The sequence below is a fragment of the Gobius niger genome, assembly GCF_951799975.1.
Source record: "Gobius niger genome assembly, chromosome: 11".
NCBI classification, from domain to species: Eukaryota; Metazoa; Chordata; class Actinopteri; order Gobiiformes; family Gobiidae; genus Gobius; species Gobius niger.
In genome coordinates, this window is record NC_136862.1 from 22,213,403 (window position 1) to 22,229,554 (window position 16,152).

General features: G+C 39.3%; 2 protein-coding genes across 2 annotated transcripts; both read left to right on the forward strand.

Moving 5' to 3' along the window:
* Positions 1-1,668: 1,668 nt before the first annotated feature.
* aldh3a2b (aldehyde dehydrogenase 3 family, member A2b) lies at positions 1,669-11,063 on the forward strand. The gene is made up of 11 exons (XM_079566887.1): positions 1,669-1,811; positions 3,358-3,520; positions 3,872-4,103; positions 6,512-6,597; positions 6,863-7,071; positions 7,261-7,378; positions 8,268-8,409; positions 8,589-8,755; positions 8,839-8,938; positions 9,362-9,600; positions 10,616-11,063. The coding sequence occupies exons 2-11, from the start codon at positions 3,359-3,361 to the stop codon at positions 10,628-10,630; spliced, it is 1,470 nt and encodes a 489-aa protein (XP_079423013.1). The 5' UTR covers positions 1,669-1,811; position 3,358; the 3' UTR covers positions 10,631-11,063.
* Positions 11,064-11,782: 719 nt separating this feature from the next.
* ca4c (carbonic anhydrase IV c) lies at positions 11,783-16,039 on the forward strand (the record flags this gene model as incomplete). The annotated part of the gene is made up of 8 exons (XM_079566812.1): positions 11,783-11,837; positions 13,224-13,271; positions 13,588-13,752; positions 13,892-14,037; positions 14,317-14,409; positions 14,493-14,559; positions 14,984-15,147; positions 15,845-16,039. The coding sequence occupies 8 exons, from the start codon at positions 11,783-11,785 to the stop codon at positions 16,037-16,039; spliced, it is 933 nt and encodes a 310-aa protein (XP_079422938.1).
* Positions 16,040-16,152: the final 113 nt, after the last annotated feature.

Sequence of the window (16,152 nt, forward strand, 5' to 3'; positions counted from 1 at the left end):
TTCGACATCACGTCACACGTTAGTAAAAGGGGCTTCTTGGAAACTGAGAAGTAAGACAGCCTTGCGATTCAAAGTTGGCATTGGAATAAAAGTCATGAGCCACAAAGGAAATGGGGAGGACGTAACTTTAAATAGCAAAAAAAAAGGAAGTTATATCTCACATTCAACACCTTATTAAGTGGATTAATGCAGATAATTGAGATGATAAACTGGATTAATTTAGACATATCTTGGATGTCAAAGGTAAAGGGCAACTAAGTTCATGCATGGCTCTGGGGTAAAGGGTCATCAGAGTTAATAGCAACATGCAAAGTCAGGAGGAAGGTCTCTGCACAAGATAAGGACACCACATGACTATATAGTGACCTAACTCAAGTGTTTTTAGGTTTGAAGAATACAAGAAGGCAAAATTTGTATAATTGGTTACAATAAAACTGTATTTTAGTTATTCATGTTGCCTCATTGCCAGAAAATAACCAGAGAATTTAGAGAGACTGCACTTCAAAGAGCCTTAAATGGAAATAGAGGGCATATGATTCACAATGCAAATGCTTAATTTAATTTATGGTTAATATTTCTGTAATTATATGATGGACCTGACACAAAGTTTATCTTCTCCGCCACATAAATGAACAGCAGGTGAAGTTATTTTGTGAGTATGACGTCAAAAAGACATTATTCAGTCACCATATATGTAGCTGTTAGTTCATTTGCTGTTAAGGCGAGACACAAAGGGGAAAAAAAATTCATATCAATTTAAAACCTGCTGTAAATTATTGAGAGGATAAACTGATTAATTTAGACAAATCTTGGATGTCAAAGATATGTAGTATATATATGTATATATAGGTGAGGCAACTGTGTTTGTGCATGGCTGTTACCTTGGATAATGGGTCATCAGAGGAGCAAGTACTTTTTGCTGCACAAAAAAAGTACAGCAACAAAAATTTCAAATTTTGTACAGCAAAATTTGAAACTTTTGCTGTACATTTACTGACATTCATATAAACAAATGTCTGGCAAAGTTTTTGGCATTTTAGTATTTTTTTTGTATTTTCATAGTGAAGCATAATTCCATAAAAACGGCCAATACACTTGAATTGCTTTTGTATGAATTGTGCTCTACAAACAAACCTGCCTTGCCTTAAAGTTTGACCTACATGCATAGAGCCAGGGTGTTGCCTTGAATGTTTTGTGTTAAAAACACAAAACATTTTGCCAATTTTTACAATATTAATCTTAATGTGGTATATTCCATAAGTGCAATTATGTCTTTTTATACTGTATTTATCAGGATTATCACTGGGTCAAACAAACAATGAACATGGTCGTTTGCAAAGCTTTGTTATCCTCCTTGAGTCTTTATTCTGCCTCTCCTTTCATCTCAGCTCCGGCAGACTTTGAACCTGAACCTGCCTCTCCTCACAGGCAACAGAGTCAAGTAGATATAGCCTAGCAAATGAAATGGGTTAAAATAGGAATCACTTTATTCCATTTTCATAATAGCAGCCTCTTTCCATATCTTGCACAATCTTGCTGACACTGCCTATTATTTCTCAATTAGTTGAAGCAACATTGGCATTCAAAAGAGTCGTCTCTAACTCCAAAGTCTGTTGTGGTGTTAATGGTTGTGGTTGGAATGCAGTTCTTGCCTCCCGGAGATGGGCGGAGACTCTTGCGTAAGGGAGGTTCTCCTAACGGGAAGCGAGAGCAGTGCGCACGCAGCCCGCTGGATGAAGTCCGCTCCTTAGCAGCCCTGCCATCAGCTCACACACCACCAAGGACTGCAAAAACACCACAAAACCATCCAGGTAGGGTTCAAAGCAGCTAAAGCCTTGCGCGCAATGTCTATTCAGCTTTGCAGCGTGACTGTACTTCTTTTAAGAATCATCCAAATGACGCATAGCGGAAATGCGCGCTGTACTTTGTGATATAGACATACAGCGTGCAAGGGGTCAGTTTAGTGCTGTATTTCCCAATGTAAATGTTGAATAGGCAGTCGGAAGGTTTGCAGTGGCCAAGATCGCAGCTCATGAAGTTGTTGTTACTACTTTATAACAAAACTGCGTCCGGCTGTTGTTCAATTAACTGACCAGCTCCAACTAAGCGACAGCGTGCAGATACTTATGTGGTGGTTGTCAGATCAGATGGGCAAATGGTGCCTGTACCTTTAAAAAAAAAAACGACCCATTAGCTGCATATGGGTTTCCTGTTACACTTTTGTGCTTTTCCTAATAACAATGACAAAGCAAGAAGACAAGAGGCAGTTGTCCGTTTAGCTCTAGGGTGAATTGGGGGTTGCAAGCTCGTGGGCTAAAGCTTCTGATGCAAACATTTAGTTACTGTGTTGTTAACAACTATAACAAAGGTACAATGCCCACTTTGTCCCATGTAACTGGAACAGTAGCAAATGAGTTGGGTTACATTATTTCTACTGGTGAAGTGTGTCCCTGAGAGATATTTAATCATCACTGCCACATTAAAGAGACACAGATTATAATCATTGGCTCACTATAAATGCAGGCAAATGTTACTTGGCATAAGTGAAACATATGGAGTAGAACTTAAATATATTAAGTGGTTTCAAATATAAGGGACTGACACTTGGACTAATTTGCAAGTACCATTGTATTAGTTTAACTACAATTAGAGTACAGGTTGAGTATAATCGTCATAGATACAGGGATTGATGTTAACATTGTCCAACTGGCAAAACTCTGGTAGATTTATTTTTTGTCGAGTCATCTTTTTACTTTAATGGCCACTGGAGCTTAGTAATACTTAGACGATTATTTTACTGTACATCCATTCAATGGCTATGCATTGCATAAACCAGTCTCTATTTAACCATCAAAACGTGGAAAAACTGGTGACAACATTCCTACAAACATTAATAAGTGTGTTGGGGGTAATGTATTGCAAAAGTAACAAGTTACAAAAATACATAACTTTTTTTAGTAACTAAGGAATATAATATATTACACAAAACACAAGAGAATGGGGGAAAGCGAAAAGTAAATCTCTGACTGCACTTTTGCTCGGTGGCTTTATTACTATTATCAGCTATGTTTTGCCAAAAGTAACTCAAAGTAGTGTAACTCAGCTACATTTTTGAAACAGTAATATGTATACAAACATACTACATTTTTAAAGCTGTGACTACTAATACAGAATATATTATATTGCCCAACACTGTAAGACAACAATTGTAACAATTGGAAAAGAACAACAATTACTGTATACCTGGCACAGATCACTAAAAAGTATGCAAATGAACAGTGGATTATATTATTGCGTAAGTGAGATGGCAACAACAAGGTCTGTCTGAAAGTGTCTGTTGTGTCTGTCTGTGTTTAGGATGTCCCGAGAGCAGCAGGCAGTGGCTCAGGCCAGAAAGGCTTTTGAAACGGGTCGGTCCAAATGCCTGGACTACCGCATCTTCCAGCTCCAAAACCTAAGCCGGCTTTTCACGGAGAAACAGAAGGAGATCGCTGAGGCCCTGAAGAAAGACCTCAACAAGGTAACCACTTATCCAAAAGTGCCCTTTTGGTTTAATAGTTGTTATGTATCGAAGACCTTGCATTTAAGTTCTAGAAATTGATGAAAGGTAGCAGTAAATGTAACTCTGTGGGAGTGTTTTTTCAAAGAGTCTATAAACAGAAAGTTCATAAACGCCCCATACTATTTATGTTTTTTTTATCTTAGTGTTTATTTTTTTCCTGCCTTCCATCTCAGTATTAATCTATTAAAAAGCATTGCCAAAGTTAAACAATTTGCACTATGAGCTTTCCGGTATGAACATGTTTGAAATAATAAAGCTTCAGTTTAAGTGAACCAGCACTTATACGGCCTAATCGTTCCTCTCCATTAGAGCGAGGTGGGCACTCAGCTGTACGAGACTCTGGGCCTGGAGGGAGAGGTGAACCTGGCCATTAAAAACCTGAAGTCCTGGGCAGCGCCTCGTCCTGTGGAGAAGAACCTTCTCACCATTGCGGACACAGTCTACATCCGTCCCGAGCCTCTGGGGGTGGTCCTGATCATTGGGGCATGGAACTACCCCTGGGCTGTCACCATCCAGCCTCTCATCGGGGCAATCGCAGCAGGTAATTCCTTTGCATTGTTGGTATTTGTATTTTTGATCAATAGAGTTGCACAGTTAAACGTAATAGTGAGATAAGTAAGATAAGATAGGACTTTATTGATCTCATAATGGAGACATCTAAATGAAAGCGCAATGTGAATGATTAAAGTTGCATTATCAGTGCATTATACTTTCCAAAAAAAAAAACTACAAATATTCTGTCTCTGTTGTGCCTTGACGCGCTAACCCTGTAGTTAAACCTTTTCAAACCTGCTTTGAAAAGCATGGAATATCTGCTAATTTTTCAGTCACAAATGTTGATGCCCCTGTACATGTGAAACATGTTTAAAATGTGAACTCAATTTAAAGCCACACCGCGTGACATTTCACCCAATAAATAGAATAAGACAAGCATTTATTTTATCGCAGATATTTAATTAACAAACAAACATGTGTCTTTGCTGTGAGCGGCTCAAACTCTCCTCAGACCGAACAGTAACTTTACAGGGAGTGGGACGTCTCCAGATCGTCTCCATGGAGATGTAGATCGAAGGCAGCCATATATTAAATAGGTTATGACCTCATCCAAATCCATTCTTTGACAAAAAGCTTTTTCTGTGTCTAGCTGGTCATTAGGAGCCAGTTTTGTATTGTTGGCAACAGTTGAATCCAAAATGTAACTCATTGTGCCTTAGGTTGTAAAAGATTAACTGCAAATCAATCCAAATGTCTGCTCTAAAAAGATTAAGAAGAAACATTTGAAAATGCTGCACATAGACTTCATTAGGCTGTAAAAAGCAACAAATGGAAGGTGTTGTGAGAGTTCGAGTCAGTCAGAGACACTTAAGTGCTTTCTTCTGTCAGGGACATGTGGCCGGCTGTGACAGGGAGGGCACCTGGCGAAGTAATCTGTCAGATGAAACATTTACTGCTGAGCCGGTATGAGCTCAGAAGAGTGGAGATGTTTTTAAAGAAAACATTTCAAACAAACACCATGAGATTTTGTGTTTCCATTAAAGGGGTCGATCTCTGGAATAACTGTACAGAGGATCTCAAATTATGTCCCTCTATCTTCCACCTAAAGAGATTGTATAAAAGTATTATACTTGAAAAATACGTTAATTCTGTTTACTAGTTTGTTTAAGACTGTCAACTTACTCCTTTTGAATGTCTGATGTTATGTTGGAAAGTTAACAAAAACACGTGCTGTAACTTTAAAAAAAACAAGGGTAGGCAAAATAAGCATTAGCTTCAGCCTATACCTCTTTCGGTCATTTTGTATGTTATGTTATGAAGAAGTATACTTAACTGAATGTAAATCTTTTGTTATAATTTTGACCGAATAAACTGATATACTATTAGTAAATGAATTGAAGAAAAACAAATCTCCACAAAGCTAACAGAGTTAAAAGATAAAGCAGGGTAATAGGGCAGGAGAGTTTGTGTGAGGGAGGAGACGGTTCAGAGTTCACTGAGGGAGAAGGCAATTGGTGTAAAAAGCATCATATCTTTAACTCTGGCCAATTCTGATTATGATGTAAGAACACCAAACACGTGGTATATCTTTATGACAATATTCAAGATAGTTAGGTCATAAGAAATTGTTTTTAAAAAATGTGCTTGACTTAAATATAATTCACTTGCAAAATGGAGGATCAATTGTCAGAACACTAAGTTCAAACACCTGCTGTAAATACACTGCAGTACTTTTTTCTCCTCGTACTGTGTTAGGTGTTGCACATTGACATCATCTGCTGTATTTATGTAGAGTAAAAGTTATGTCAAGAATACTGAACTTGTCCCTCCCTCGACAGGCACTTAGAGTCCAGGTTAAACCAGTTTATTCCAAGAAGTTGACTTGTACAGCTAATTGACTCATCATTCTACACTTTTTCCTTGGGACCTCAACAACCATGTTCCCTTTTTCACATTACTCAATAGTTCAATAATCAGCATTTTATTAGTGGGTCAAAGGCAACTTTAACAGCAGTGTTTGAATTATGATTTATTTTATCAACATTAAAAGGCGTTTTACCATTAAGTAGGTGTGGACAGTGTTGTTGTTCTTTGCAAATACTCAGTTTGTTCTGCAGTGGTTGTTTGCTCTGAATGGACTTTATCCTTGATTTATCAGATTATGTCCAGGCCCAGGTATAAATCTCTGGAGTGGGTCATAGGTCTTCATAGTGCAATCTCATAAATGCCACACAATATGATGGGGGAAAATAGCATTTTTGTCATTATAGTAGTGCCACATGACTTTGCCAAACACTTTCAGAATAACAACTGCAGGAATCCTCAAACATCCAGATAGAACATGTTTGCAAAGTCCAATAAATCAAGATCTGGCTGAACAGAAAACACTTATTTCATTTACTTTTGCCTTTTTACATAAACTCAACATGAATCCGCTTACTCTCATTTTTCCAGGTAATGCAGCGGTAATCAAACCCTCTGAAGTTTGTGTTCACACGGCCAAAGTAATGGAGGAGTATCTGCCAGCTTACATCGATAAAGTAAGGACACTCATTAATATTTGCATATCTACGATATATTTTCTCCTTTCTCGACAATTATCAGAGCCCATTAAAGCCTAAAAACTGTCTGTATAATCTCTGATCCTATCCACGCGAAACACACACTGGCACAAAGTTAATAAAAATACACATAAGAAGAACATTTTAAGCAGGTTAAGTGAATGATTAGCAGCATGATTAGTTCAGTCATAACAATTCGTAGACAGTGGAGTGCAGCTTCATCCCTTTCCTCTTCCTCTTTCAGGAGCTGTACCCGGTGGTGACTGGAGGAGTGGCTGAGACGCAGGAGTTGTTACGGCAGCGCTTTGACCACATCTTTTACACCGGGAACAGCATGGTCGGCAAAATCATCATGGAGGCTGCGGCGAAGCACCTGACTCCGGTCACTCTGGAGCTGGGAGGAAAGAGCCCCTGCTACATCGACAAGAACTGTGACATTACCATCGCGTGCAGGTGGGTACTCCTCTCACGGTTGGCTACATATCTTTGCAGTACTGAACCAACTCCCTAAATGACGAATGTTCAGCTTTTTGGCTTTCCAAAAGTTTACAGTTCAGTTCGAATTAGAAACTCTTTTGACAACATTATGAAAGGTAGCCCATGTCTTGAATACCATCTTTTTCTCATCTTAATCCAAAACAGACGAATTGCATGGGGTAAATACACAAACTGTGGTCAAACCTGTATCGCTCCAGACTACATCTTGTGTGAAACAAGCATCCAGGACCGAGTCATCGCAGAGATCAAGAAAGCTGTGCAGGTACAACATTATATTACTGATTACTTGGATTTGAAAGGAACAAAGTTGTATTACTTGTCGTTACTTGATTGTAGCCATGTGTAGTATTTACTATAGTTGACGTCTTCTGTAGTTTGGGCACTAGGGGGCACTACATTACTGCTATTGATCGAGTCTGATTCTTGTCAATGCGCTGCTGTTCACCTTGTGCTGTGGCTAAACACATTTCTCACTAAGCTTTTTGCTTCGTGTCATCACCTGGTGGGACTCTTGTGAGTTTGACTGCTGTGCTGCAACTCTGAAATGTTTCTTCATTGCCTGAAGCTCGATAGCCTAATACTTTGTGTACAGCAAACCTTTATATTGCAATCTTTATCTGACACATGCTCAAATAGTGACAATTTCCAGTGAGAAAACGTGCATCTCTCTCATCCTTCCATTGTTGTTTACGTTTGTGCCGTGGTCCTCTGAAAACGTGACTTGGTGCATAGGTTATGTCACTCTTCGTCGCAAAAAGAAAGCAAATATATCTTTTTACAAAGGAAAATGACAAAATAGTAATGCACTGTGACCTCGAAAAGTAATTTTAATCTGATAACTAGCTACGAAATAGTTATGTGTTAGATTACTTGTTACTGTAAAAAAGTAATAAGATTAAAGTAACGTTTACCGGCATCACTGATAATAATCCATCTGAAACAAACACCAGCATTTCCCTGGTTTATTGTGAACAGTAGACTCAAGAAAGATTGTTTTTTCATCCCTATAAATATTTTCAGGCAGTGTAAGGGTTCCCACATTAAAAAAACTGTATATTTTGAGTGCTAATCCAAAATTATTTGACAAAGAAAGCTATTATGTAAACTGCTGTTGTATTCTTGCATAATTCATTCTTCTTCTACAATCTTAGGAGTTTTACACAGACAACCCACAGACCTGTCCCGACTATGGACGCATCATCAACCAGCGACACTACAAGAGGATCATGGCTCTTTTAGACGACAGTACGGTGGCCTTGGGGGGACAAAACGAGGAGGCGGACTGCTACCTCGGTAATTACACTCCTCAGAACTGGCTTGGTGCTTGAGTATTGGATACAACTTTAAACCGTCTAGAAAGTTGTTCTAAAATGCATGTGATTCATATGTTTTCGAAGAGTATTTGTGTAAATGATGACTTTTATTATGAGATGGTGCTAAATTATGATTGACTCTTCTTGGTTTGTGACCAGCCCCGACGGTGCTGAGGGATGTGAAGCCCGAAGCCAAAGTGATGCAGGAGGAGATTTTTGGACCAGTTCTTCCCATTATCACTGTCGGTGGTTTGGACGAGGCCATAAAATTCATCAACAAAGGAGAAAAACCTCTGGCGCTTTACGTCTTCACACCAGAGGACAAGGTTTGGGGCAGCCATTGCATCAATGTCATTTAAAAAAACAAAAAACAGGGTAAATACTGACTTGACTTTATCTCTCTTTGTAGGTGATACAGAATATGATCGAAGAGACGTCCAGCGGAGCGATTTTGGCCAATGACTGTCTGGTGCACTACTCCGTCAGTGCTCTGCCGTTTGGAGGAGTTGGTAAGGGACATTATTTGCTATGATACATTTGCTCTCTTAAAGGAACAGGCCACCGTTCCATACTGAGATATATTCTTACCTGAGCTTAGACGAGTTTATGCGTACCTGTCTGGTCTTTACGCGTGCGCTCAGTCACGCAAAAAGGCCAATGATGCTGTTAGCATTTAGCCTCTCCTCCTCTCCTCTATGGGCCAAACAGGGGTGAAGTTAGAGGCGACCAAGCTCTTCCACGTTTTCCCTATTTAAATACGGTTACATGAGTAGTTACACGATCCAAGTATAGTTACACAATTATTTTTTTTTTCCATGCAGTAATATCTTCAGAATTCTTTAGGAATGAAGAGGTCAAGACCCCACTCTTAGGGAGAAGAGTGTTTCTGTGAATCACTGACCATTTTCCTCTTCCTGTGGTGTGTCTCCCAGGTAACAGTGGGATGGGCTGTTATCACGGTAAATTCACTTTTGACCAGCTCAGCCACCAGCGCAGCTGCCTCATCAAGAAGCTCAAAATGGAGGGTGTCAACACCATGCGATATCCACCCCACACACCCACCAAACTAAGCCGCGCCCGCTTCTTCATCCTCAAATCTGCTAACCTGGGCTGGATCGGGCGCATGTTGATGTTAGCCACTCTGGTGGTGGTCGCTGCTGTTTTTGTTCAGGTAAAGAAAAAGATAAAGTTATTAGTTAAATAACTTTTTTGTATACAGTACTGAACTGAAATGGTTTATAATTGAGAGTGCCATAATCTAGGGCAGGGGTCCTCAAACGACGGCCTGTGGGCCAAATCCGGCCCACGAGATGATTTAACCCGGCTTGTAGCGCACAAATCCCTGAGTAGGTAAAAAAAAAGTGAGTCTCTAGCCCATTCCTGTGCGGAGTTATGTTTTTATTCAAGTAAATAATCAGTGTACACATTCCAGCCACTAGGGGGCAACTTAAATAAATAAAAAAGAATCCCACACATGTCCAGCAGGGCCACTGACATAAGAGATCAGGACATAAACAACACATTATAGTCACATGGTAAATGAAGTTTACCACCACAGAGTGTGTAAGTGCAAGTAGTTTTTTTATTTTAAAATAAAAATGAATACCTGTGGTATTTCAAATTAAAACTAAGTGTGAAGACTTGATTATTATTTTTGCAAACCACTTCAGCTAAACAAATATGTGCCTGGAATCAAGTGTTGATCTTGTGGATATAGTAGTGGGGACGACTGTGCCAGGCTGGTAATCTCTACTTCACAATGAGGCCTGCTGCATTTTGGTCTGGGTCATACAATTCTATGTTATAGCCAACCCGGCCCTGCCCCCATCACAGTCAGGAACGATAATGTGGTCCCCAGAGAAAAAAAGTTTGAGGACCCCTGATCTAAGGGATTACGTTGTTGAGCTTAAGCACAAAGCTCTCCTCAGTTTACTCTCCTCTCAATTTCATCTTTCGTGAGGCTGTGAGGGCCAGTTGAGAGTTAACAGATTGAAGGCAATTTTGAAGGGATTTTTACGGGGTCTGTTTGGGCAGAATCCGGAAAAAAAAAAACACTTTTCTGCAAATTGTTATGTCCTCAACAGAATAAAGTCACTCATCGGATGCTTCAGATTTGGACAAATCCAAACAAAAATAAAGAAAATAGAACCCAATTTATTTAATCAATCTTTCTTTATCCTTTTCAGAAGTACTTGCTTTGAAACCACAGACTGAGCACGACCCCGGCCAGGAGCGAGACGGAAACATCATGTGAAGAACTTAAACTCAGTGTAACACACTTAATGCAGAGGTGACTCATGACTGAAACTTTTATTGGAATTTCCTCAAACATTTCAATTTATTTTAAAACGCTTAAAACTTAATTATTTATTCTCATTTATGGCTCTTTTTAGCAGTAACTTAATACAATGTAGACTCTGTCATTTCATTTCACGTAGTCTGAACTTTTCAAACCATATGAAGGAACCACAGCCTAAGTGCAATAGTGCATAGTGTAACTTAAAGGTCCATTAATTTCAACCTGAAGAAACGTTTCTTTTAAGTGTCAATAATAAATAAATAAATAAATTGTCATGAAGCAACTGTTAAGTTTTCCTACAGTTGAATGCTGCTTTATAAACTGACCTTGTAATTTAGATTGTAACATTTATTTTGATAAATAATTAATTACAAAATAAATATTTGTACATGTGTAAGCTTGTTGTTATGTGTCTTATTCTTAAATGAGCAAGTAAAGTCCTATTTTCTCACACCAATGTACGGTCATGGCAAGAATGTTTAACTTCATGTCTGACACAAAGCAACCATGAACGAATGGGTTTAGATTTTGTAGATCAACACTGCAGATGTCAGCGTTTCACTTTCACTTTGTTGATCTAATCAACATACACTTTTATTTGACAAATAGCTTCATCAATGGCTTATCAACATATAACCTGGGTATAGACTGCCTAATACTACAATGGTTGGATCTAAAGGTATTCAATTAAGAATCATCTAATTACCATAAGAACTGGTTCACGAAACAACCTGTGAATAAGCTAGAAATATTTTTTATCTGCTTATACCGTAGGCAAACACAAAATAATGTGGATTCTCAGCAAACATATAACTTATTATTACATGTGTTTAAGACTAGGTCACCTTCACCACTGAAATAATGTTTTTTCTCACAGGTGGCTAGTTGCAGATAGCACAAATAAGCTTTGTTCTGCACAGGCTGCAGCGCGAGTTTTGTCCAGCAGGAGGTATTTTAAAGACATGGTCAGGGCCTTGTCTCCTCCAGGTCTGCACTGTCCTGCCCATCGGGATGTGAAAAAGTCTGGACAGGAGCTTAACTAATTTATCTCACCATGGGTTTGTCTCTGTACCTCTTCCATCTGCTCTATCTGCAGACGACAGGCACAGGTAAGACATGCAACACTGCATTTTACATCATACAAATCAACTCTTTCAGTATTTTTGAGTGCAATAAATGTTCTTGTCCAAAGTGATAACTGATTGAAGTAATTACATGCAGTAAAAAGTAAGCAGTATAAGCCCTGTAATGTTGATTAATTTATTACTGAAGCTATCCTAAAGCACAGTCAATGTGTTTGCTCATCAATGCCTTTCAACAATTTGCTTTAAGAGAAGCATAGAATATGGGATAGCTCTACAAATGTCTTTGTTTATGAGTCAAAAGGAACTCTTAGTGGCTGCTTTATGTGATTGAGGGGAACATTAGTACAACCGCTGTTAATGCAGAAGGAAAAACTATATTCTTAAGCCCATAGTTCGTGTATTTATGACTTTTAACTGGACAAAGAACAGAAAATCACTCAGCAGATCATGTGTTCTTGTATACCGTAGCAGCTTTTGACCAAGTTTACAAACCCCTGACTTAAACAAATGCTACTCATGGGCGAATACTGGTGATACTTGTACTTTTCTGTTATAATTGTGTAAAACAAATGAATCTTTTAAATGTTGTCTGTGTTTAGAAGAGGCTTGTGAGCAGCATGAGATGTTCTTGGTGACTTTTAAAACAACACCGCGTAACATTTCACCCAATAAATACAATAGAATACAAGAATTTTTTTTTTTACTACAGATGTTATATCATTGAAAAATCCCTAAAAATGACCAAACAAACGAGTGCTGGCTCTCCTCAGACCTGACTGTATAACTTTACAGGGAGCGGGACGTCTCCAGCTTGTCGCCATGGAGATGTTGACTAAAGGCCGCCACATATGAGATTTAAAAAGGTTTGGTCCCCATCCAAATCTATTATTTGATTACCCCCTGCAAAAAGAGCATTTTCTTATATAAGATCAAACCTAAAATCACTCGTGTTGCCCATCTCAACAAATGATTAAGGATCAGATGCTATTATGATATGAAGAGAAAAATACATGTGAAATCAAAGTGTCTTGTTTCACGTCCTGTGTGAAAGCTGCGTCGCCTCCCTGTGCCTCCCCTCAGAGTTACACAGGTGCAGCTGATGGACCAGAGCCAGGGCATTGTTCTCTGTGGTGAGAAACGACTGGACTCAAATGGGGTTATTGTGAGAGGCACCTGGGTTAATCTGACTCCTGTTGCAGATAAAGGCCTCTTCATAGAGCAGTAAATTCCCATCACAAACTTACATGGCAATTACGCGGAAAGATCAACTCCTCTTCACAGGCCCTGTTTGTTGACAGTTTTATGTGTGAAATGACTGAAATATTACTTGAGGCAGCGCTTAATTTTTCTTTAATTTGAGTTTGACTCTGTACTGTAAGGTTGATCATTTACTCTTGTGTTTCTATCCAGCTCTGTGGTGCTATGAGGGCCAGTTCTCCTGCGAGGAAACTTGCAGAGGTGAGACATCCAGCACTCTCCAAACACACTAGTAGCCCTGAATAGACGCAAGAATGTTGGAGACAATGTATCCAATTAACACATAAACCTTTGTATGATTGTTACAACTAGTCTTTTTGACAAAGGTGAGACTTAAGGTTTTCAAATGCACGAGTTGATGTTGTCAAAAAAAACTTATGGCCTCCAGGAAACCAAAATTAGCTTTAATGTCAGGACAAACCAGCTCAGAAACAGCTTCTTTTACCTGTCGGGCCATATTATGTACATATACATGTCTGCTTTAATAGATTTTTGAATGGCGGTCTATTGTTTTTAGACCCAAGTCGTTGGGCAGGCGAGTTTCCAAGCTGTGGAGGCCTTCGTCAGTCGCCCATCAACATCGTCACCAGTAAAGCCCATGTTAACTCCGCTCTCCCGCCGTTCACCTTCCTCGGACACAACGAACCCATCAACATCACTGTGGACAACTCTGGACACTCTGGTAATGAGAATCAAGACTTACCAATGTACACATGTTTATGTATGTTGTGTTTTATGTTGTTTCATATTGGGAGACACAGATAGGTCATGTTATGAAATATTGTTTTGTTACTACCTTTGAGATGAATGTGTTTGAACAGCTCAGTTCAGCCTGCCTCAGTCGGTGCGGCTGTCTGGAGGAGCTCTGCCCGGACACTACAGAGCAGCCAACTTCCACTTCCACTGGGGCCACGAGGGGAGCCCGGGGTCTGAACACACCCTCAACGGAGAGAGGCTGGCCATGGAGGTCAGGCCCATCATGTTTTAATGTTCCCACATGAAAAACACACAGAGTAGTTTTTAATTTTGTTCATCCTTTGTCCAGCCCTGCATATTCAGTCTGTGTCCTTGTCAAGGGCTCAAAATGATTTAATCAGAGTTATTTTAATTCATAAAATGTGTTAGATGCACTGTACTAGCACCAGTTCTAATGTGTCGACATTTATTTACTGCCTTTTTTCGCTCATTTAACTGGTCAATACAAGCAGAAGCCACAGTATGTCTGACCTCTCTGTCCTGTTGTCAGATGCACATAGTCCATATAAAGGAGCCGTATGGTTCACTGGCTGAAGCTGAACACGACATGGCTGGGATCGCTCTGCTCGCTTTTCTCTTTGAGGTGCCGGGAATGTAAAACATGTTTATTATTCTTTCTCTTTTTTCATGGTCTGTCTTGCTAAAGGGCACCACTGTTGTCCACAGGAGTCTGCGGACGACCATCCACATCTGAACACAGTGATTGAGGCGTTAGGACGTGTTCAAGGCAATGGTACAAAGACATGGAAACTGTTTTCATGTGACGGTGTATTTTGACAGGCTAGTGTGTAATTATTACTCATAATCAAAGTGCAGAAATAATTGGGCTGTCACAGTGAATATGCACTATTAAATTATGTCATGTGAAATCTATAATTGCCATTTGGTTTGGATTTGCTACAGTGAGCAAAAAAGTTTGATTCTGAAATATTTGAAGATATAAAAAAGACAAATATTGTAGTATTTAACACCATTTTTTTCAAATTGAAAGCAGCTTGTAAACAGAGGATAATTGGCAGAGTAAACTATTTAAACACATATTTGTAAAACAGGTTATTAAATGTTTTATTATGTATTATTCATTAGTCTTTGCAACATGACGCTGTGAATAGAGGCATAAAACATAGGCAACATGTTTGGACTGCTCCTTTCCCCAGGCAGCTCTGCAGAGGTGGTGAACTTCAGGCTGAGTGACATTGTCCCGTCAGCGACTGAGCTCCACAGTTACTACAGATATGTGGGCTCCATGACGACGCCCGGGTGTGAACAAGCTGTGGCCTGGACGGTGTTTCAGAAGTCTCTCCCCATCAGCAGTCGACAGGTTCGCGTCTATCCATGGGTCTCCCTTTATTGAAAATAGTTGCAAGTAATTACAGTTGCAAGTAATAGTTCAAAACAAAAATTGAACGGCCAAAAGTCCTTAGAATGGCCATAACAACAAAAAAGCAGCTTTGTTTTGTCTGCATGACCACAGCCTTTAAGCTTATATTATTATTAGCTTATTATACATATTTGTTCGGTAAAAAAGCTTGGAATTGGGTTGTAAAAGCCACAGTTAGAGTGTGTTGAGTGAATGAATAACAAATCCCCTACACTGTGTGAAGCAGTTTGGGTGACTTGTGTCATATGGAAAGCGCTTTACAAATAAACTTCCATCCATCGTTGCTTTGCATATGCACTGCTCCACAGGAATTATTGCTCAGATCATGTTCGACCCCATAAGAAACCCAACAAATCCTAACCATAGCCATTCCTGACCTAATCTCAACCAGACACAACGTTGGTGTGCATCACTGTGACATCTCTTTAGGGGATAATATAAGATTAGTTTGTAGTTAATATATCAAAATGTTTTTACCAATGCATTACTAACGGCTGAACAGTGTTTACCAAATCTATATAAAATACGTTTGGCTTATTGCAAGTCAGTTTTATTTATTACATAATGTGACTTAACATGATGTCTTCACTATTTTATTTGCATGTTTTTTCTGATTCCTGCCGTGTTTTCCCTCCAGTTGAGTGCCATAGTCTCAAAGTGCCGGTTCTGGACGGGACAGCCCATGATCGACAACTTCAGACCCACTCAGCCACTAGATGGCAGAGTTGTCTACAAGTCTAATTTAGGAAATCTCCTGTTATGTTTCCCCCCAGTGTGCTATGTCCTTTTATTAGCTATTCTTTGTGCCTTTAATCTGTTATTAGAAAGTTGAATCTACACACACATATACCGCCTGTCAATTTGAAAGTGACTCGCTGGACTTTACATGGTTGGGCCTCACTGAATTTAACATTATCGTCAGTAAAATCTTACAAATATTATGAA

Coding starts and splice junctions, on each gene's coding strand:
- aldh3a2b (XM_079566887.1), top strand. CDS start 3,359: ATGTCCCGAGAGCAGCAGGCAGTGGCTCAGGCCAGAAAGGCTTTTGAA. Junction 6,598..6,862: donor TGCCAGCTTACATCGATAAA/GTAAGGACACTC, acceptor TTCCTCTTTCAG/GAGCTGTACCCGGTGGTGAC. Junction 8,939..9,361: donor TCTGCCGTTTGGAGGAGTTG/GTAAGGGACATT, acceptor TGTGTCTCCCAG/GTAACAGTGGGATGGGCTGT.